Here is a 23,595-nt window from a genome sequence, read left to right on the forward strand (position 1 = left end):
ATGAGTACACCTTTGTTACTGTCTCCGTGGTGACTGACTGTTTGAGGTCTCGTAGTAAAGGTTTTCATTCACTGAGAAACAAAAGGCTTATTTTTTAATATATATATTTGTTATGTGTTTCACTGTTGGCCTGTCCCTTTAGCGTGATGTCATTCTTTGTTTGTGTAGTTTCAACATTGCATGGCAGTCTAGCCACTGCTTTTTTTGAGCAGTTTTCTTTGCTTAAGACAACATGGAGGAGGAACACTCATCGGGATATTATTCATTCTCAGACTGTCAGGGGAGATACTGCGTTTCTCATATCTTCGCCTTGGTTACTGAGCTGGTGGGAATTTAAGACACAGTGGTTGATATTGTAATCAGTATCGTCAACTTTTTTCTTAAGCTGCAATAAATTGTAAAATGGTTGTTCCTCTCCTGGGGATCAGTGAGATAGAGTTCATTATCTTAGTTTAGGAAAAAATCTTTGAACAATTGATAGAACTTTAATGTGTCAGTGTCAATAATGTGAAATTGGCCATTCAGTCTATCTCTTTATTATACTTTGCTTATTTTTGCTGCTTGCGTATTATATTGCTTTGTGTGTCATCTTATCTTATCCTATCTTATCTTATATTGGCAGAAATTCAATGATTCAATTATTTTAAGGGAATTTAATATGTAAAGTATGTTTTCTGTAAAAATAAAAGTCATTGTGTTTTCATTACCTTAGAATGAGCTGTTTACGTACACCGAACGGGTCCTCTTTAACAGAGTTCGCAATTGTTACAGTAGCCCACAACAGATGATCCAAACACTTGCTCTTGATAGGGCCTTTCACCTTTTTATGTCGATAAAACTGTAGTTTTCCTACATGCTTGGCACACAGGAAGAGTTTGATTAAGACTAGTCGACTAGTCTAAAAAAAGAAAACACAGTCAAACTTTAGCACACAACATATTTCCTTAACCTTTACCTTCAACATAGTTAAGTGGAAGCATATCTTGCAAGGTCATTGTTGTGATGAGCTGCGTTATCTTCTCAGACCGGGCGGGATCACAGCGTCTCCGGGTAAATGATGTCAGATTGGGCTGTGTGTGGTTATCACTACTAGCAGCAGGAGCCGTCGTTCGGTGCAGGTTAATATCCACGTGCTTGAGTTGAATGTAGTTGCGCATTGCTCCAGTCGAGTTACTATATGCCAGTTTTTCTCTGACACAGCCTACATGCTGCCTTGTTTTCACTGTCTAGATCAATGTACTGCCAAACCGTGCTGGTTTTGCGAGAGGACATCTCTCCAATTTTCACTAGCATTACCGTGGGGAGGGGGACTGCTGTCTGATGGCTCTGTAGCCCCCACTAGTGGTGGGTGGCTGCATGACCTTGTAAAGAATAAAACGCTAATTGGTTTAACCGACTGATATTTCTGGTGCCGACTAGCGAGGGGTCAGATGTTGACCTTGACATTGTTTAAATGTTTAATTTGACGACAAATCGCGTGAATCGCTAGATGCTACTAAATGCTGCCAGACCTTTAGGAAACTATTTGTAGATACAAAAAACAGTCAGAAATGGCTGTTTTTTTTGTTAACCCCGTAAATGAAACAGCTGACAAATCAAGGGGCTTCATCATATTAATGCAATAACATATGAAATTTAATTAATACCATAAAGGAGTCCTGCTTCTTAGTTTAGTTTAGTATGTTAGTTTATTTAACTGGAGCCATACACAACACAAATGTAAAGCCAGAGCTAGCTATATAGCTTATTTGCATCTCCAATTAAAGGAAATATTAAAAGACAAACACTATATCACACACAAAACATGTTACAAAATATATATAATATAGTCTCAGTTAGTTCCATATCGAAGTTTTGATCAGTGATCACATGATTGGTTTGTAGTGGTATAACAATACATCTGTCTGGATTGATGTGTCAGGCAGATAATGGTAAGCAGCCAAGAAAGACACTCAGGATATTTACTGATGATGTCTCACACTGATTTCATGCCCTTGAATGCCCATTGAAAAGATGAGGTAGTGTGAAAAGACAGAATATAATAGACAGTCTGGCAGTTTGTTAGATATGTAAGTTCTTATCAGTGCCAGGTATATAGATGGACTCACAAGTAAGTCCATGTTGCTGACAAGGTCTAGTGGTCACACTGTTCTCTTCTGCTATACAAGCTGAGGCCAGCATGAGGAACCACGCTATTTTAGGAGAAACTCCCTGCGGCCTGTGTAGCCCTTTTCAGACTCAATTGGCGTTGCATGTAATCGTCTCCTGATTCAACCATGTCCAGCTGCTCTTTGTGCGTCTTAGCACCTGACAATGGAGCAGATCACAGGACCTCAGCAGGGGACGAGCAGCTTCTCTGCCTCTTATCACACCCAGCCCGCCTGCCCTGCCTCAGCCCTGTTGTTTAGAAGTTCACTCTCCCAGAAAAGTATTTTGCATCTGGGCTTTCTGCTCTGCTCTTAACAAACAGCACATCAGTGAATATATTGTTGCATTATTTTGACAAGTATCAGCACATTCAGGTAATAAGTCACGGTTTGATTGTTACTAGTCGTGCTTACTGTTCACAGGAATAAACAAATGTGTCTTCATTTTGTGAAAATGTTTTTAGTTTGTTTAAAGTTGGTTCCACACTGTTACATGATGGGAATCAATCTAAAATCTGACACACCTTTTTTTTTCTTAAAAAAGTGAGTATCTTTAGTTTCACACCCACATCCTGCAACTGCCTAGCCTGTATTGTTGACGTCCCTCGGGGTGTAAGCCAGGAGACACCAGCTGTAATGAGTCCCTGCTGAACGCTGACATTTAAAGTCCTGGCTTTGGATTTGGGAGCTCATTAGTCAGGTGTTCTCTTACTACAAACTACAAACCACCATCACACCATCAACGGCTACTGCAGGTGTACAGAAACCTCATCAAGCTTCTACCGTGATTAGAAAGATGAGCAAGATTGTGTTTGAAAGCCACTGAGTATCTCATGATATGGGCTTTGCTTCTACAGCCTGGGGACACCTAGTCTTAAATAGGCAAACCAAAGTATTTGACAAGATACTGCGATGTACAACTTGAGAGTCAGGTGTCAGGTTTGTTGTTTTGATTATAGTTCAGTTTTTGGTCAGGAGTAGAATCACTCACTCCCCCTGATAAACAGATAGGATTCAATTAAATTTGATGGTCACTTGAAAGATCTCACACAACTGCTTGGCCTTGCTTGTTAGACTAGGTTTAATCACTCTTTCATTATGTTCCCTGTTTTTAGATGACGCTAGCTGTCTCTGGGATCAGCTATCCTTGCCATCACCTCAGTGTTTGTCGAAGGTCCTCACCAGTCAATTCCCAGGAAGCCACAGAAGAGGTATGAACACACTGGGTGTTGTGTATACATACTAACCAATGAAATGCTTTTGTTGAAGAAGGTTTTGTTACTTCATCCCCCAAATAACCATTTTGTTTATCAGTTACTCACCATATGTTATGGTGAATTCATGAAGAAAACTTTTCTCTCATATGCCTCTGGTGAACGAGGAATCCAAAAATTGAGAAAATTGTTCATCAATTGAAGTCATAGGGGTCTGCGTTTAACAACAGCAAAACTATATCAAAACATCAATTTACAAACTCTCACACAGCTCATGCAGTATAATACAAGTCTCATTTATCCAGTCATAGGCTTAGTACATCTGTGAAACTTATTTCTGCCCCTTTAAAGCCAGACCCCATTCACAAAAACTATAATTTTACCTCACCGAACACAGGAGCTGCTGGTCCACCACTGCCTCGATAACTTAATTTGTTTGTATTACTGTGCAACTTTGGTGTTTTAAAGGGTTAGTTTCAATTTACTTAAGTCACACAGTAACACAAACAAGCTAACTGATCGAGGCAGTCATAGACCAGCAGCTTCTGTGTTCAGTGAGGTAAAATTACTGTTTTTTTCAATGGACTCTGGCTGTGAAGACTGTCTGATTGGGAAGTACTGTGCATACGACTGGATAAATGAGACTTGGAATATACTGTACGAGTTGTGTGAGAGTTTGTAAACAGATATTTTGATACTACCATATGACTTCAGTTCATCAAGAATTTTCGTAGTTTCCTGATTCTCCGTTCAGTTTTCTTCCATTAATTCAATGTATCACAGGGTGAGTAATTCATATACAGTATATGGTCACTTTGGGGATGAAGTATTCCTTCGGTAACTTCCATTGAAAAAGTCTGGAAACTAATGAATTGCTTGTGTTTGCAGTGTGCAGATGTCCATATGGTCAGTGACAGTGAGGGGGATGATTTTGAGGATGCGTCAGAGTTTGGTGTGGACGATTCAGAGATGTTTGGAATGGGTGCCTCTACCTGTCGGAAATCACCTATGAGTGAGTACAGTGGAGCAGTTTAATAATGTCAGATTAGAGGTTTTAATTTTAGCCCCAGGTGTTAAATGCCAGTGACAATCATCCCTAAGCTTGACCATATAATAATTTTTGTCCCCCCACAGTGCCAGAGAATAGTGAGAATGAAGCTGATGCCTTACTGCACTTTACTGCCGAATTTTCTTCAAGGTGAGCTAACGTCTGGTGCTTCTTGTATTAATCCAAAGGGCTGTGGAATCAAAGACAGCTGGCATGTTGCAATGTGTTTATCAACTGTTTGTTTGTTCTGTGTGTCCTTCAGGTATGGAGAGACCCACCCAATGTTCTTCATCGGGTCTTTGGAGGCAGCATCTCAAGAGGCCTTCTATGGCAAAGCCAGAGATGTAAGTCAGCTTATTAACTGTTCGGTGCCCCATAGGAGGGTTTCTGATTTATAGAGATACTGTAATGGGTAACAAAACGCTTTTAATTTTGACTGTGTACGATATGAGGTCCTGATGTTACCATGTTGGCCTCTCCTTAACACTGATGTCATCCCTGCCTGGTGTAGAGACCAGTAACTGCCTTTTTTGAGCAGTTTTCTTTGCTTAAGACAACACAGAGGAGAAACACAGACTGAGCAGGATATTATTCATTCTCTTTCTGTCAAGGGAGATACTGCGTTTCTCATATCTTCTCCTTCATTATTGAGCTGGTGGGAATTTAAGACACAGTGGTCAGTATTATAACCAGTTTCAGTATATGCCTGGTCTATTCTTTTCCAGGCTGCTGTAAAGTGTAAAATGGATCTTCCTGTACTGAGTAGTACCATTATATCAGTTTGGCAAAAGCTCTATGTAAACACACACACACACACACACACACACACACACACACACACACACACACACACACACACAATGTTAAGTTGGAATATAATATAAAAGAAAGTGGGGTACCTTCTCTGGGATTTTGGTTCTTATCAGTACACACCAGTCATTGTGTGTTGCTGACAAGGTCTGGTGGTGGTTACATGATTGCCTTCAGCAATAGAAGATGAAACCATGAGGAATCCCCACAGAGATATGAGCAGCAGGGGACTGAAATTAGCACTGTGTTTAAAAAAAAAAAAAAAAAAAAAAACGGGCTGCATTGGTGTGGTATGTTGCTACAGGTACCAGTGAGAAAATAATTTTTGCTTTATCAAGTCCAGCTTGAAAAACACATCTATGAGTATAGTTTAGTTTATTTGATTAATAAGAGGACAGTGTGCAATCATTTACAAGAAATGAAAACATGGTCGCACCAAATTTATCAAAACTCTATTTTTACCTTTAGTCCTACAAATGACAAGTAGGTGCAATAAAAATTAAAGTCAATATGCAATTTACCTACACTAAATCCATGTGCCTGACGTAATAGAAGCAGTATGTACACACTGCACAATACCAAATACAATATAAAAAACACAGTAGCTCCCTTGTAAAGTGACCAGGATTACTGGTGCAGGTGCCTTACATAATAACTGCATGGTATAGAATACAATATGAAATGCACAATAATTACTAAGTCAGGTCATATCAGATGCCAGAACACTGCACTGTGTTATGAGGCAGAATTCTGCAGCTATGAAGGATGTATCCTCCATCTCAGTTATTGGTTAAAGTATGCTATGCTGTATGCTATGCAGGCATTATCTGCCACCGCTTGTAAACAGCATCGCCAGCTAAAGTAAAAGTGAAAGCCATCCTCAGCTTTGTCCACTCGGTGTTGTGCTTGCTATTGTTGCATTTTTCTGTGCTGTGTCCGCTTATTTTGTAGCTCCCTCTTGGACATAGGCTGCTTATGGTCTGGTACCTGGTGGCTACCTTTTTGTAAAGTACAGACCTCACTTGTGTGCTGTGCTCAGGAATGTCCTGAACACAGCAGAGAAAATAGGAAGATACAGACAGAAGACAGAGTCACTCGGTCAGTGCTGATTGAGAGGGACTGCTTTTGTATGAGTTTTGTATTGTTATTTTAGGGAAATCCTACATAGTATATCTTTAACAATCCTGTTTGCACGTTGATACACTGTTCATGCAGCAGAGTATTCTTTCTGCAGTGTGTGCTTGCATGTTTAACTGACCGCTGAACTGCAGAATGTTCCTGGTTTTAGTTGATATTGGATCGTGGTGAACTTAAAGCCAGGTTAAATTATTTTATTCCAAACATCCTTTTTTTTTTTTTTTTTTTTTTTTTTTTTGCTGGAACCCTTCATGTTGGCACCCCTGTTGTCCCATGAGAGGCTGCATGTTTTGGAAACCGAAATTTTGTTGGTCTGAATGCAGCCTCATGTTTCGAAGCCAAAGATGCATAATGACGTATATGCAACAGGGAGTAGACAGACAATGTTAACACTGCCTCTTAACACAAGAGGAAAATAACTTAAGTTTGAGGGAATCAGTAATGATTTCAAACGCTACCTAAAATGCAGGACGTAGTGGGCGTATTGTCAATTGGCAGTGTTTATATTCTAATCATTGCATCAACAGAGCCCGAAGAGTCCAAATAATCTCCGCCAAACTTGCAAAAATAAATATATATATAATCTGAAAATATATAATCTGACAGCATATGCCAATCACAAATGGAACTGACAAAGACAAACAAAATAAATGTAACCAGCAGGCAAATGATTGACATTAACTGTGAAAACTACCTCTTCTCAGGCAATCCTAAGTGACCTCTCTTCTTAGTATGTTGGTATCAATAGTTTATTTAATTGAAAATTGAACATACAGTGTTTACTGTTATTTGTCTGCCCCCTATGTCACGCTGTGTGACGAAGGCTTTTTAGCCACATTGATATAATTTCATCAAACCCCTCATCAAATTTTCACCCTGACAGCTGAGGCTTTATTTTTAGCTGTCCACTTTCCCCGCTTATTTTTTTGGCTTTTGTCCTTTTAAGGATGCTTGTATCAACTGACAGCTTGTGTGGATTACAGCCTTATTAGACTGTGAGGACACAGCAAGATGTTAGGGGGGTTCAGATCACCAGGCTCACAGAGAGGGAGGGAGGGTGGAGGAGATGATAGCGGGGGCACGGAACAGAGAACGTGGTCTAAAAGGAGAGGAGGGTGCGTGGAGTGATAGTCGGAGGAAAAGACTGAGCGAGAAGAAAGAGAGGAATAAAAGCAGGAGAGGTTGAAGGATAAGGGTAAGTGATGGAGGGAGTGTGAAATAAACAGAGATGGAAAAAACCTAAAGAGAAGCTTGGCGTCTCGCCTGCTTCCCAGCTGATCTCCTCTCCTAAGCCAGCACAATATGGCCAATGTCTCCCTGGTGTTCACACACTCTGTACTGTACTGTACCACTGTGCTCTACACAGCGCAGGGGCGAAATAGTATTCATTTTCACTGTATTTTGTTTTATTCTGGGTGAGCTTGACTTAGTCTGCCAACTGTGCCGTGGTTAGAATGGCTTTAGGGAAGCTGGATATGTGCAAAGAATTTTGCATGAAAACAGAAGCTATTTGATCTGTTCTGTGTTTGTCCTGTTTTGTCACAAGCGTCCTAGACGACAGGCCGAAACATGCTGCTTTTGACGCTTTCATTACACAGTAGCATATGTGCGCAACTACGCTGTCCCCTCTCCCGTTTCTCCCTTTGCTCTTTGCTTCCATTTGAAAAGGAATCTAGTTTTTGTGTCCTGGTTGTAGAAAAAGCCTACTTCATTAAGGGGATATTGGAATAAGGCAGATTTGACTGAAGGGGGACTACTCAGTGGGTTTATAAACAGAGGAATCAGTCTCACTCTCTCAAAGCCTGGGAGAGGCTAATCACTAAGCAAAACACTACATTTGATGAAGTGTTTCTGAAGGTGTGTATTGGGGGACTGTTGAGATAGACTCAATCCATCCTTAATGAAAATGCTTTGGGCTGCAGAGCTGAGCTGAGCTGAGCTGAACCCTCTTGGGGATCAGCGGTTAGTCAGAGCGTACAGAGAGATAGGCCACCCATCACTAACCACGATCCTCGCTAAATCCCCATCAACGCAGTGGTTAATCACTCTAACCCCACTCTCCTCCGCTCTCCACTCCTCTCTCCTGTCTGCCACACACAAAGACACATCAAAATTCATAGCCTTGCTGGAGAGGGGAGTTCAGGGATTTATCACTGCCAAGTATCCGCTTTAAAACCCGGCAATAGCCTCTCAGAGTCAAGAGGAAAGAGCACTGGTGATTCAGAATGGCATTTGTAGGTATATCTATCAGATTTAGGGCTGTGAATCACAAGCAGCGTTCAGTTGTAGTTTATTGATTGCACCTGAAATGATTACTCTCATGCATAAATAGATGGACTAAGTGGAGAGTGATAGTAAATAGGACTCCCCAAAAATGTGGTATTTCCCCCAGGGGTGGTGCCTCACATTCTGAGTCATACGAGTGCTGTGCGGCTGAATAATATTCTTCATGTGTCATTCAGTCTAGTTTGCCTTATTTTCCAAACTTAAGAAGTAGAAATATCCCATAGTTTGACACTTCGTCCAAACTCTGATAGATTACCTATATGTAAATGTATTTAACCCACATGTTTTCATCCTAACCATCAGTGGATAATCAGGCGCTAACAAAACCAAAAGTTATTTCCTGAGTTTTAAGAATGTAATTCATAGCTGACAATAAATTCGGTTAGTTCAATGGCGCTGTAGAAAGAGTTCAGAATCTGCAGCCGTTCCTGTCATAAAGAGGTGTGTTTTCAACAGAGTGTGGACAGCCTCGTGTGTGGCTGGTCATCGATCTGAATGTGTTTTCCCACTGTGTGTTCAAGGTCATTAGATCAGTCATTTGAGCTCCTCATTTTGAAGTGTTTGCTTTTCCAGACTGAGCCTGCCATCTGTAGAACAATCACTATCTGGACTTTCTCTGTCCTTCCTTCCTTCTCTCTGTACCTTTCTGTGTACGTCTGTATCTCACTTGCTGGTCTCCTCTGAATGCTGTTAAACATACCGTAACTGTGATTAAAAGCCTCTGCTTGATGTGATACAAGTATCATCCTCGGACAGACGTTTGATTAAGCCATTAAATGTCTGTCAGGGAGAAAATATACTGTTTGAGCCTCAGAGTTCCCTCTCAGGTTTGTTAAAGAGGCTTCAGATTCAAAGAATAACTCCGCACTTTATTTCAATGTCATATATATTGTTTCTGCTGGGTGAGAGAAGTTACTCTCAGAAAAGGTTTATATAGAGCCTGGATGTATCAGCTATACAGTATATACTGCGATATGAGACGAGATATTGGATGATGAGGATTTTTGTCATATTATTATAAGCTTTCCTTTAAATGCAGAGAGCCCTCCACAGCTGTGAGTGTGGCTTCATAATATAGAGTGACACTTTGTAGTTCGGGGCTAGTGGGGAGGGGGATTAGTTTGGTTGCATCTTGGAGTTTGAGTAATACTTATGGTCGTGCTATGAGCAGTATATTTTCACTACACACTCAAATAAAACACCAGAATTAAATATAGTGGAGTGATTTCAGACGCAGCCTATAATGCAGCAAGCCTGAATGAAAAATTTAACTTCTCATTGCTGCGCCATTGTTTAGGTTGCATCATTTGATCCCCAGTGGACAGACAGATAATAATATTTTTCTTCCATGGCTGCAGTGAATACCTGATTATGATTGGTTGGAGGTTGGTGTCAAGTAAATACTCGAAGCTGGAAGGCCATGGCTTCTCATACTTGCAGATGAAGTCAGGTCTAATTGTAATTCACTTTATATTAACCACATTAGCTGTTTAGCTTTAAAATAAAATATAGTACAGGAACAAAGCTTCCATTGAAAGAGTGCCTTTTCACAAAATGTCACAACTTTTCTGATAAATGGTCTGAACAGAAGAGTTATAAGTGTTGGGTGTTAGGTTAGCAGCCTCTGTGTCCTGCTGTATTTTTATTAATTCTATGCGTCATCATAGATTATCCCATAAAACATAACTAAGAATGTTGTGACACTGGGCATGCTTTATTACCTCATCCAAGGAGGTTGTAATTTCAGCTGGGTTTGTTTGAATATTTGTCAGCAAGACGATGTAAATAGAAACCTCGTGAAAGGGTGTAGCATGGGCTAAGGAAGAACCCATACATTTTGGAGCAGATCGAATCACTGGGCAGATACACACATTAACTTTCACTTTTGTTAACATTGTGTGGTAGGACATTTGGACATTTTTGCTGTTTTCATTCATACTTGAAGTGTTGTGAAATGTTGTGTAGCTTGATGTTGTTTGACATGTTGTTTCAGCTTGAAATCTTACTAAAGTAATTTCTGATATATCTCTTCTGGAAAAGGGAAATGAATGGTAGTTATTGTTATGAATGATATTAGCATTTTTATTAAAATATTACCTCCCACACTGTTGCTGTCAGTGTTTAAATAAGCTGCACCCAGGTCTTGTTTTTTTTTTTTTTTCAACATAGAGTCAGTACAGCAGTAGAGTCAGCAGTAAGACATATTTGTGCCTTATAGTGATGACAACACAGCCTATTTAATCTAAATTGTCATATAACCATTTGTAATAGGTCTAAATGAACATTCATTAATATGTTTTAAAACAAAGTAGCTCCTCTGCAGTCAGCAATTTATGATTATTTGGTACTTAAACTTTGCAGTGTTAGTGGTGAAAACATACATGTCTGCCCACTCACTGTGAAATTCTCTATGGATAATGAGACATTTACTCTTTTGGATTTGGGATAAATAACTAGCCTTACTAAGGAGACTCAAGACAACCCATAGCTATTGAGACTCTGCTAATTTTAAAGTCGCCAGGCCCTACTTTTATGACGCACAACGTTGACATGATGTTAAAACATTTATTTAATTCAGCGTATAGGCTACATGTTTATACAATTGGAAAATGTAAGAATCCCTGTAGGGCTACAAAAAATGATAAATGAAAATTAAAATGTTAAAAGATACCTGTTATTCATTTCTATATATTTTTTTGTCAAAGCCACAGGGAGCCACTGGAGAAAGGTTCAAGAGCCGCTCCTGAGCCGCAACTTGCCCACACCTGGTTTAGGACTGCGTTCTTCTAGGTTTTTTAGCAGGCTGATAGCAACTGCATTAAATAGTGTATTTGTTCTATTGATCACAGATACTCATCTTTCCAGAGGCCTCATTTAGGGAGGCACCACAGCACAATACAAAACATTCAGTTCAAGCAAATCAGGTTTTGTTTCAATAGAAAAATATTGGCATTTACAATTTTTTTTCCCCTAAACTCGCTATTGATCTTCAGAGTAAGAGGAGCCTTCATTACACAGTGTGGTTGACTCAATGCGAACACTGTTTATTGCTTGAAATCTTTAGTTTCTATCTCACACACACACACACACACACACACACACACACACACACACACACACACACACACAAAGCAAGCTCAGATTTAGGTGAACAGGTGTGAGGAAAGGCTATGGGGTCACTATCTCACTCAGGTTGGACCTAGTAATTTAGCTGAACGGAGGGATTTGCTCCTCCCTTCTCAGACAGGCAATACAAAAGATCTGACTTGAAAGCGGAGAGGGAACAGAGGGGTACGGACAGTTTAACTAAGATGAAGGAGTTCAGTTGGCGAAAAATGCCCACTTTGATTAGTCTTTACACTTGCTCTAATTGAGCATGCATGTGTGTGAGTGTGAGTCCTTCACTTTGTGGGTACCACACTGTTAAGTTTGTGCCTCTGCGCATGTGTGTTGGGACGTCAGTGTTTGAGCGTGTATCAGGTTTTTTTTTTTCATGTTGTAAAACTCTCCCTCCCCTCACACTCATTCCTCTCTCAAGACTGAATTTGCTTGTCTTCTCAGCATGAGTGTTTAATCTTTTCAGGCCGTTGAATCGGCCCAATGAATGAGTCCCCAGCTCCTTCTCTCTAGGAGCCCTGGAGATTATTCTAAAGCACTAATCGTTGAGCAAACACAGCAGTGCTCTCCCATTCCTATTCTACACAGGCCACAGTATAGCACAACTTCTCCTTTCACTTCCCTTCACATTTTACGCCCTGTGTAGATTTTTTGCTTTTTGGCGTACGTAGCCTAGATTACTGCTCCTGAGAAACAGACCTCTTGACTCCCCCTCCGCAGCCGTGGTTAAAAATGAACTAAGCGAAGACTGAGAGAGTTTTTCTTATTTGTTCTTATATAGCAAGAGAAGTGACATGTAATTTAGAGAGCATTATTTCCAACATTGTCCCCTGGAACCTTTTATGTTTGTGGGTGTGTTTGTTTTTTAATTAGATTGTCAGTAGGGAGAATCTGCCAGGCTTATATGATGGTGTCAATATCCTTGGATTTGGAGCTTCGTCAATATTGTCTGGCCCTGCCGCTACTAACCTGAACAGGCTGCTGGCATTTGGTGTAAAATAAATAGAGTGATTTGTCTGTTTTGTTTTCTCCATATCTTCGTCGCCTCCAAGAGAAGTTTTATTTACACCGCTCTCCATTTGATTTTGCGTGGTATTTGCTTTTTTGCCAGTTGTGGCCTTGCTGTGGTCTGTTGGAGTCATGCTGGCTCTGCACCCAGAGGTCCCTCGTGTCATTTTATAGTCATGTAATGTGGAAATGTCTCTGCAGTGATGAGACACCTACACGTGGCTGACAGATCTCACACTCCTGATCAGCACACATCTGAGAGCAATGGATTGTGAGGAATTTTATTTTTATCATTTCAGAGACAGATGATATATTTGATGGTTCTTTTTTTGGGGGAGTGTTTTCTTTATAGTTGGACATCAAACTTGTAATCTGTACTCTTTTCCTTCCTTCCTTTCTATTAACAGCCAGCTATGCAGTTTGTTGTTTTGTTTGCCCCAGCACACATAAAACAAAATTTCAGCAAATATCCAGAGAGAATCAGTGTTACATTTTGCTCACATCGTTTTTCTCTTTTCCTCTTTTCGTCTCTGTTCCTCTCCACAGAGAAAGCTGCTGGCCATCTACCTCCACAATGATGACAGTGTTCTCAGCAACGTCTTCTGCTCCCAAATGATGTGCGCTGACTCCATTGTGTCCTACCTGAGCCAGAACTTCATCACATGGGCCTGGGATGTCACTAAAGAAGCTAACAAAGCCAGGTACCACACTTTGAACATTTTCAAGGGACTTGATAGTCATGGAGCCGTGGGATTTAGCAGTTATGTCACACTGTATTTTGTTCCTTTAACTGTATATCCCACTGTGTATCCCGCTGCCTTTACTCCATAATGTAGTTGTGGTTTGAATAAAGACAAAACCAAGTTTCAAAGTTTTTAGTTTCTTTCCTCACACGCAGGCAAATGGGTCAAAAATCTACTCGCCCAAAGTGATTTTTTTACATGCCACTTTACAAATCATAGTAGTGCTTATCAAACAACAACTTGACGTGCCGTTGAAAAATGACCCAGTTTTATTCACCTTGCTCTCAAACTTCCAGCAAACTGTGCAATACAAAGTTTGAGTTTCGCCCACATCCTCTAATGCCACCCAACTTAACTCCTGTTTCCAGAATAATTGAAAAGCTCGCTCATGCTTCAGCTACAGTAATAAACTTTGTCGTTAGCCACTGCCATTTAATCACAAGTGCCGAATGTTACTGCGCATATGTAACTCAGCAATGCCAAGAAGAAAGCAAGATGACTTAATACTTAGCTACTTCCACCATTGGCTCAAAAAAACCCCCCAAAAAACACAACACTGTTTCTAATTTTTACCACTTGTCCAAACAAGCAGTCAAGTTGCCAGATTTACTTGCCTGATGTGTAGCATTTTACTTACCCCAGACAGTCAGACAACCCTTATTGTTTAGCCCTGAAACCTGAAGTTCAGTGAATTATTTTGTTTACTAGCTGTATGATATCACTTAGGTAAGTTTTAGCTAATTAATCTGTTAAATATTTTCTTAACCTAAACTGTTGGACTGACACAGTAAAACCATATGCTTAGAATTTATTAAATTTTGGCTGTAATAAAAAGAAACAACACCCAATACAAACACAATCTGTGTTCATTCTAGTTGGTACACAAGGGTGGACACAATAATAGGGACACCTGTATAATATACTGTAAGCAAGAGAAATAGTTCAGCCTTAAAATGCTACTTTTGCGACACTTATTTAGGTTTAACTGTTGTTGAGACTGCTCCAGACGAGTATGACATGAGTGATATTTAACAGCTGAACGTCACGGTGCTCTGATACTGGATTGCGCTGTAATGTGTCAGCCTCTGTTGCCATAACTCTAAAAACAAGTAGTTTTTAGTTTTAATTTTTAAGCTACAGCTCATGAAACATTTCTACATGAGTGCTTAAGAGGTTTTTCCAATTTGTATGTAGTAATATATTTATATTTAGATACACAAATTATAACCTACATCTCAAATTGCAGTAACACATAAAAATGTGTCCAGTGTTACTCCCTGGTCTCCAAGTCTTGTCATCAGGAATCTAGTGAGCAAACAGTTTTTTGAATTAATCGGAATGATGAACCAAACTAGGTTGTTTTAAAAACATTTAATTGCCCTTTAATTATTTAATTCTCTGGACCCCTCAGAGATCCTGACACCTACAGTGTAGGAATTATATAGTGTTTAGGACTGCATTTTTCTCCAACTGTAAAGTTAAAGTAGAGCAATAACTCAACCTCTAAGCCCCGACTGCATGCTTAATCCTTATGTTTTATTTATATGTGACTTACTGTCTGGAGGAGTGGACTGTTTGCGTACTGAGTTGTATCTAATAAAGAGGATATTGAATGTATTTCAGGAGAGCAGCTTGCATGTGTGCAGAGGGCTCTGCAAACTGTCAAAATACCCTGCTCAGGAAGCTGTTACCTTTTTCTAGTAGCGTTGTTTTTGGTACTTCTATCGGAGAAGGTTAATGTAATTTTACTTAGTGCTCTGCCCCGTCCTGTTATTTCTACGTTACGTTATACAATTATTTTAAGCCCTCAAAGACAAAAAAGAGATTTGTGTTTTGTCATTTCAGCGTGGACAGCGAGCTTGCAGAAAATGATCTGAAATGTTAGTGTGGATGGAGCCTCATTCGACACATAAACAGCGTTTTTCAAATCTATTCGCATTATTGTGGACATTTCCTTAATTGCTGGCATTCAACTCTCACTCTATTGCTCACACCCTGCATCTCTGTCTCCTCATTCTCTCTTCTACTTCATTCTCTTTTTGAAGCGCGGAGGTTGCATGCTAACAAAAGGCGTTGTGTTTGCATGGTGAGGCCCCTGATTGGGCAATCTTGACTAAGCTGTCTGAATAGAGGGTCAGTGGGAGACGAAGGATTCCCTTGGAGTCCAAACATCTCTATCTCTCCATTTACGCTCAAAGTTTTGGTGCAGCTCCAGCAGTCTGTGTTGGTAACTGGCAGATCTGTGCGACACCTGTTTATTACACAGCTCCTGCTCCTAGGATGGATATTTATATCTGGGTAGCACATTCTGTAGAAAAATATTGTAAATTAATCGAAAATAAATCACGTCTGCAATAGACGTGGTGAAGGTAAAGGTAGACTTACTGATGATTTGATTATGTTTGCTCATTACGATTGTACCCAGTGTTCTCTCCCCTCATCTTCCTGTTACATCTTTTCCTTCCTGATCCTCCCATCTCTCTTTATTTCCCTCCTCTTTATCCCACTACCTCAACCCTCTCCCCAGAACCTCCAGAGTTAAGCCTGCCCTCTGGTAGCAGCCATTTAAGAAAGACTCGCACCCTGACCTCACCCCTCCATTATTTCTTTTAAGGAAATTCCCTCCTTCCTTCATTCCACTCTCCTTTCTCTCGCATTGGCCTCCTTTGCTTTTTGCCCCAGCTGAGCCTTTTTATTGCACATTAAAAGGCAGGCAACATCTGGAGCTTTTCATCACACACAGCTAGTCACAGCTTTGCTGCTAACGCATGCATGCACATGTGCACACTCGCTCGCTCACACATACACTGCTCCTCTGGATTCTCACGCTCTCTGGTTGATCCAAAGTGACTGGTGATTGGCATCAATCACGCAGGCTGTTAGAAAGGTATCTTGATTGTGTGTGTGTGTGTGTGTGTGTGTGTGTATATGTGTGTATATGTTGAACCTGCTGATATTGGAATGTGCCTGTTGCTGAGCTCTCTGTATTCTCACAGGCCTCCCAGTTAAATGATTAATTATGCATAAATGTAGTTTCGCTGATTGGATGCCAGTGTAATTGTCACCCATGGGAAAGGAATCTGATATATGGTACAGGTGCTGTACTGTCATTGCACATGGCAAATATTGAAACTATACGTAGATAAACACACTGAAAGTAGATCATTTCATCAGAGTGGGTCACGCTTCCTCAAATCTATTACACACTTTATTCCATGCTTACATATCTGTACAAGCACCTCTAAAGAGTAAACTAAAGACCACCTTTACACCTTGCATTAAGATTTTTTCTATAGATATGATTAAACCTGATTACATTTACTCCTGGTATTAATATGTGTCTCCTAAATTGAAAGCAGACAATCTCATTTTGACTGTGGCCTGTAAAGTATACCTCCACAGCCCCTGTAATGCAGTGGGGCCCTTCAGTCCACACAGGCCCCACCCCTGCCTGTCAACAACTATTATGATAACAATAAAGTAACACAAAAGTTTTTATTATTATGACATGTGACTAGAAATTCTCAACCCATAAAGTTGCTGTATGTGAATTGAAAACAAAATTGCATTTACACTTATGTTCAGTATGGTCACAATAGCACTGTTCCACTGAGCAGTATGGTACAGTTCAGCTCAGTGCGCTTTTTTTTCCGTTTCCACTGTGAAAAGTTGTGGATGGTATCAATGGAAGTATTTCGTACCGTCCCCATTTTTGGTCCCCCCTCTGTTGCGGTACCTGGCACACAGATCTGGTGCTAAAAGGTGGAGCTGTGAACACTGCAGTCTGTCGATTGGTCAATGCAGATGGTTGCTCTGCTCAGGGCTGAGTTGTGGCTGGTTTTATTAGTAGACTGTAACTATAAAATGAAAGGATGTTTTGTTGTAGTCAGAGAAAAAAATAACTTCTTTCACAGGGCCAACTGCCAGCGACTTTTAAGGTGCAACCTTAACTTGTAATGTTGATCAATGTATGAGTTCATGACGTGAATCAATCAACACACCTTAAGTTTTACTGTGACAGCTTTGACCATCACTTCAGGTTTAACATGACGTACACTTCTAGTAATGAGTGGATCTTCAAGCATTTAAAAAGAGTGTTCCTGTGGGCTCCAGCAACACGAAACCCCTGAGCTTGCCTGAGAAGGTCTAAATGCACAAACCTGCTATTTTTTAATATCCCATGGAGAGAGACTCTCACTGCAGCCTGATTTATTTTGTTCTGAAAATGTTGGCATACGACCTTGTTCTGTGGACGATAAACGAGGTGCAGACTTCCATCTGTGTCACCAGTGATGAGGAAATAAAGTAAGTGCTGGACGGTGCGGTGAGTGACAACAACCCCACCTACATTTAAGAATACTGTTTGCGGTGGAAACACCAGGGTCTAGGTACCATGTCTGAAGGGTTACTGTTGGTTCCAAAGGTACCATACCGAAAAGTGTTTGGTGGAAACAGGGCTAATGTGTCCCTGACTACCTCCAGAGGTGGTTTGGCCAATCAGATGATAGTCTGTCCCCAATGTGTTTCAGGTGCATTTACACCTGTACTTTCATGTGGTCAAGCACTATCTGATTGCAATTCCAACAAAACCCACGTTAATGCAAGGTGTAAAGGTGTCAATGACTTTATTGTGTTGCTATTTCTTTTGTAGAAATTTGGACCGTCAACAGCATTCAAGGGCATGTCACAATAGTGTGACAGTGACCAAGAAACACAGGTGTTCATATTATTGTTAATGACCTTTGTGTTTAAGTTGGTGTCTCAACCGCTAAGAGCACAAACCAACATGCAAACCTGTTCTGCACACTTGACTTCACCTCTTGACATCCTCCTACCTGAAAACATAACTGGTTTAGAGGGAGAACAAAATGTCGTTTTCAAATCAAAACATGTCCATGTTCGCTCTGAAACAAAGTGTGTATGACACAGTGAGCAATTGGAGCATCCGGTTCCCATACATAACTCCTGTACAGGTGGCTGGCAGAAATATTCCCTGCAGTGCTACTGTACTAGCCTGACTCATCAACTGCTCAGTGGAGCAAATGTCAGGTCTAACCAGTCTACTCACATCTTCATGCACCACTTTGATATGAAGAAATGTGATGTGACAGTCCGGGGTAACATTAACTATTTTAGCTGTCTGGATGTGCAGTGGAGAGGTGGAAATGGGAATGGTGACAAATTAGAAGCTGTCAATCACTTTAACCATCGGAGCAGAGTCCTTAAACTCACGTTAGCTGCAAGTTCCACGCAGGTGTTTCCTCTACGTGTAGTTACCCCTGAAGGACTTTAGAGGCCACAGGTCTGGTACGGACTAGGCTACATTCTTTACCATGTTATGTTATGGCTGGATGGGACTGTGCTGAACTGTTCACCTTAGCTTCTGCACTAGCTTGACTTCCTCCTGCCCTCAGTGTTGTGTCCGTACTTGTTCTATAGGTGGATTCATATCCTGGTTACAGCATTTCTGTCATTCTTACAGTTCATACATGTACATGTTTAAGTTGTGTTCACAGGTCGAGCAGTTCTTATGTCGGGATGATGTGGGGGTTTTTTTTTTAATGTGGTGGACTGACTTCCTCAGTTTTGAGATGGAAACCAAAGCAGGTTGGTTTGTGTTTGATGGGAGATTTGAGATTGGGTTACCCTTCAAGTTAGTGTCTATTGTTCCCTGGCCTTTCATTACAGGTTAGAGTTTCCCTGTGGGCCATTGTTATGGTCTGCCCAGGTTGAGGTCTGAACAGGGACAAATGTCAAGGCAAAATGATCAGCAGGATTTAGGGTACCCAACTTCTTCATTGCAAGACACAAGACATGGGTCAGTCAAAGTTCAGCATTTTGAGAAGTATTTGAATCCTATTCCCAAAACATCTTAAAGGTCCAGTGTGTAGGATTTAGGGGCATATATTGGCAAAAATATAATAGAATAAGTATGTTTTCTTTTGTGTATTATCACCTGAAAATAAGAATCTTGATTTTTGTTACCTTAGAAGGAGCCATTTATATCTACATAGGGAGTGGGTCCGTGTCTACGGAGATTGCCACATTTCACTGCTATGTTTCTACAGTAGCCCAGAACGGACAAACGAAACACTGGCACTAGATAGGGTGCGCCATTCAAGTTTTCGCATTAGCCACCTCCGCAAAGAGCTGAACAATATCGGAAAAACACAGATTTTTAGTGTGAAACTTCCTTATCCAGTATTTTTACTGGTTTCAATCCCCGGGCCATTTGTTTTGGAAAGGATGAGACTTCTGCGGATAATTCAGCTCCCACTAAAAATCTCCTGAATGTTTGGTTGATAAGTAATAAGAGAGAAAATGTGAGCACACACTTTCGGGTGCTGGTCTAGTGGCCCATCTGCAACAAGCTGATTAGCGTTGAAGAAACACTGATTTATAAAGTGCAACTGCTTTCTTCAGTGATTTTACTGGTTTAAATCACCTGGTCCTATCGTTTTGAAGAGAAAAAGACCTCTGCAGATAATTCAGCTTCCAGTTAAAACCGCCTGAACAATGCACACTGAAGTAATCCTAACCATGAGTTCATGGTTGGCACGTAGGAGAAGTTTCAGCTGGTTGCAGTCTACAATCCTCACCACTGGATGCCACTAAATCCTACAAACTGCTCCTTTAAATTCAGCTCTGCTTTGAGATCAGGTGCTGTAGCTTTCATATTTTTGGCATATCTTTCAGTCCATCATCCATTTTTCCAGCAAGTATTGGTACTATTTTTCTTTTAAAAAAGCACCACAATGAACTCAAGTACTATATTTCACAGAAGTCTGCAAGTAGCTCCCACAGCTTTGGCTTCATATTTTAATGAGTCGTGTTCCCCCCCCCACCCCCAACCCCCCCCCAGACAGCAGACCTTCCATCTATCTTCTTCTTCTGACCCGCTGTCTCTCCACCCATTCCATTACTTCTCTATTTTACCAGCCAGTTATTAAAGTAGATCTTATTAAAAGGCAGGAGAAAAAGCTAATCTATATTTGCATTCAGTCTATAGCAATTCATTAATATTATGACATTTACAGGGAGCTTGGCGGGGCCCCGGCTGCCTGCTACCCTTTTCCCTCCCTGAAATGTTAATTTAAAAAGTTCTGTCTTTGTAATGGAATAAGAAATCCTCTCTTGCCCTATCAATTCTGGGTGTCTGGTGAGGAATACTAATTCATCTACGGTTCCAATTGAGATAGCATGTCACTCTGATGGAATAAGAAAATGCAGAATTGGTTTTAAAGTCCTTAATGCCACGAGTTGTGTGTATTTCTCTTTTCTGCTGCAGTTGAAAAATATGGAGTATACGCCATCTTTTCCATATGTTGTAAAAGTGCTTGTGTATATATGCATGTGCGCGTATATGTCTGCTTTACAGGCTCTAAAGTATGTGTTCAGTTCCAAGATAAACGATCAAGTAAATTAAACAGAATAAAAAACTAAATTTAAAGTGGAATATTTCTTTCTCTTTCAGACTACTCACCATGTGTACGAGGCACTTTGGCAGTGTGGTGACACAGACTATACGGACATACAAGACAGACCAGTTCCCCCTGCTCCTTATAGTCATGGGCAAACGCACATCCAATGAAGTTCTAAATGTTATTCAAGGTAATTGTGACTTTATTTGTAGTATGATCACATCTCTAGATATAGATGTCTGTAACTCATTAAATTACACCCTATTCTTTCCTTAGGCAATACGACAGTGGACGAGCTGATGATGAGGTTAATGGGAGCGATGGAGATCTTCACAGCACAACAGCAAGAGGACATCAAAGATGAGGTAAAGTTTAAGTACAGTGAGGCACCTGCGAGTGGGGCAAACACAAATGTCACACCTCTTACCTGTAGTGCTATTTATCAATCTAGATTGTTTTGGTGTGAGTGTCAGAGTGTGCGAGATATCGGCCGTAGAGATGTCTGCCTTCTCTAAGATATAATGTAAGCAGATGGCAGAAATCATGATCTGGTTACTCAAGATAATCCACAGACCTTGTTGTGAGCAGTCCCATGTAGGAACTATTTTCTGTCTACCAAACTACACCTGCCAACTGTATCATTGTGCAGAGCTATGCGTGCATCTACTCATAGACTAGAGCCTTGTGGTCTTGACAGCAAAACATTAGCTGTGTATGTGTGAGTAAATATTAATGGCACATTAATCACTGCATAGAAAATAAAGCATACATCTAATGCTAGCTCACCTAGCACCACATAGTGTGCTAACATAACAGCTCAGCCGAGGAGGACGCCATTAATGTTTACATCTTGCGCTGTGAAGACCACAAGGCTCTCGTCCATGAGTAGATGCACGCTTCCCTCTGTGCAGTGATAAGGATGGCGGGTGTAGTTTGGTAGAAAGAAAATAGTTCCTACATGAAACTGCTCACAACTGTCTGTGGATTATCTTGAGTAACCAGGTCATGATTTTTGGAAAGAGACATTGCTGTTGAGTTTTTCAAAAAACAAAAAATAAGTGCCATCCAGTTCCACTCTACGAACGTCTTTTCTTTCAAATAAAAGAATCTGCTTTTCTGTATATTATTGACTTTATATTAATATTTCAGATCTCAAGTAATAATTCAGTCGTCTTTACTTTTATTTCCTTGATTTAGCCTTCAGTCATAGCCACACTCAAAGGCCTTGGTGGGACAGTTTAGTGGCCTTTAACGTCTTGCTTTAGAGGTCAGTCACGACATGCAGAGACAGCTCAGACGGCAGTGTTAAACTGTGGCATTCTTGTTATGACAAGCAGAGAGAATAGTTAACCATTTCACCTTAGTCCCCTTTAGTTCTAGTGTAATGTGCCAGCTACAGTTGTTGGTTTTTGAATAGGTGTAGAACACAGACTCACTGTGCTGCTCTGTGTCTGTCGACTACCTCTTTCACTCCAGTAGAAAGTGGACAAACACCATTGAGGGATACACTCCATACAAGAAAGAGAGGGAACAGTGGTTGTGGTCTTTTCATGTCATAGACAGGAATGTGGGACAGTATGACGGGGAGGTCCCCCTCACTGTCAAAGACTTTCACCTCTTAATCACTTACTAATGTGTTGACTCAGTGACATCAAACAAGAGAATGACACAATATGTGTTTGTCCAGACAGGTTTTCAGTCAGCTGAATATTAGACTAATCCTTCCAGGTTCTTTCTCTCTTTCATTTTAAAACCCTATGGTTTAGGAATAAGCAACCATATAGAATACACAGTCTCTTTGTAGACTATCTAGTGGTTTTCTTTTAGATTTTATAAATAATATAAAGATTTATGTGGTTAAGGTAGATTTGTGATCAGTAACAAGACCCTACACCTACAGATGCTTTGTATGTATCAGCTGTGAAATCTTATTCCCACACTCCTCCGTCAGCCTCTCACTAACATTGTTGTACGTCTTTTTTAACTACTGTATCTATAGATGACAGATGTCACACCTTATTAGGATTTAACAATTAAACAGTCAGTGAACCAAACAGCCACTCCAACAATGCTAATGTGATAGTCATAGCATTTCAGTCATGGGAACCGTGGTTGTCACACACACACACCCCTAGGCTTAGACTACCTCAGGTGAGTTACTGAGTATTGAGTGACAGCTATTCAGTTTGTGCTGTTATTATTGCTACAATGCTTTTGCTTCATTATGGATTTGTCACACTTCAAATAATCATCAATGACAAGGAGTGACAAGAGGTATTCAGAATATGTCCATGTGTCACATCAGGCTATCAATCATTAGGTGTTTTAAAGGTTCACACTTAGGGCAGGGTATCATTTGATTTTTTTCAGTTTTATTCCCTGAGTACAGATACCAAACGGATACTTTTTCAATACCTTATTGTTATATTAGCATGTTTTTCTTCTCATGTTGTTCAGTGAACATATAAGCCAAAGTTCACAAACGATAAATATTGTCTAAACACAAGCTGCCGTACAAGAACTTTGCAGAAATTAAACAGTCTAAAACTTACATTTAAATGAGAACTCGGCTGATCATAGAATGAGTAAACAACAATATGAGCAGACTTTCTATGCCAGCTTTCACTACTTGACAGTTTCAGATACTCTGTGCTACAGACACAT

The 23,595-nt window shown here is 40.4% G+C and overlaps 1 protein-coding gene across 1 annotated transcript in view; it reads left to right on the forward strand.

Annotated features, from left to right (window-relative positions):
* faf1 (Fas (TNFRSF6) associated factor 1) overlaps window positions 1–23,595 on the forward strand; it is an 83,141-nt gene that overhangs the window by 37,862 nt on the left and 21,684 nt on the right. Inside the window, exons 9-15 of the mRNA XM_049588705.1 lie at window positions 3,263–3,358; window positions 4,250–4,373; window positions 4,496–4,559; window positions 4,672–4,753; window positions 13,314–13,468; window positions 20,985–21,121; window positions 21,208–21,296. Coding sequence (XP_049444662.1) covers window positions 3,263–3,358; window positions 4,250–4,373; window positions 4,496–4,559; window positions 4,672–4,753; window positions 13,314–13,468; window positions 20,985–21,121; window positions 21,208–21,296 — 747 coding nt within the window. The remainder of the gene's footprint in view (window positions 1–3,262; window positions 3,359–4,249; window positions 4,374–4,495; window positions 4,560–4,671; window positions 4,754–13,313; window positions 13,469–20,984; window positions 21,122–21,207; window positions 21,297–23,595) is intronic.

The sequence above is a fragment of the Epinephelus fuscoguttatus genome, linkage group LG10, assembly GCF_011397635.1.
Source record: "Epinephelus fuscoguttatus linkage group LG10, E.fuscoguttatus.final_Chr_v1".
Lineage (NCBI taxonomy): Eukaryota > Metazoa > Chordata > Actinopteri > Perciformes > Serranidae > Epinephelus > Epinephelus fuscoguttatus.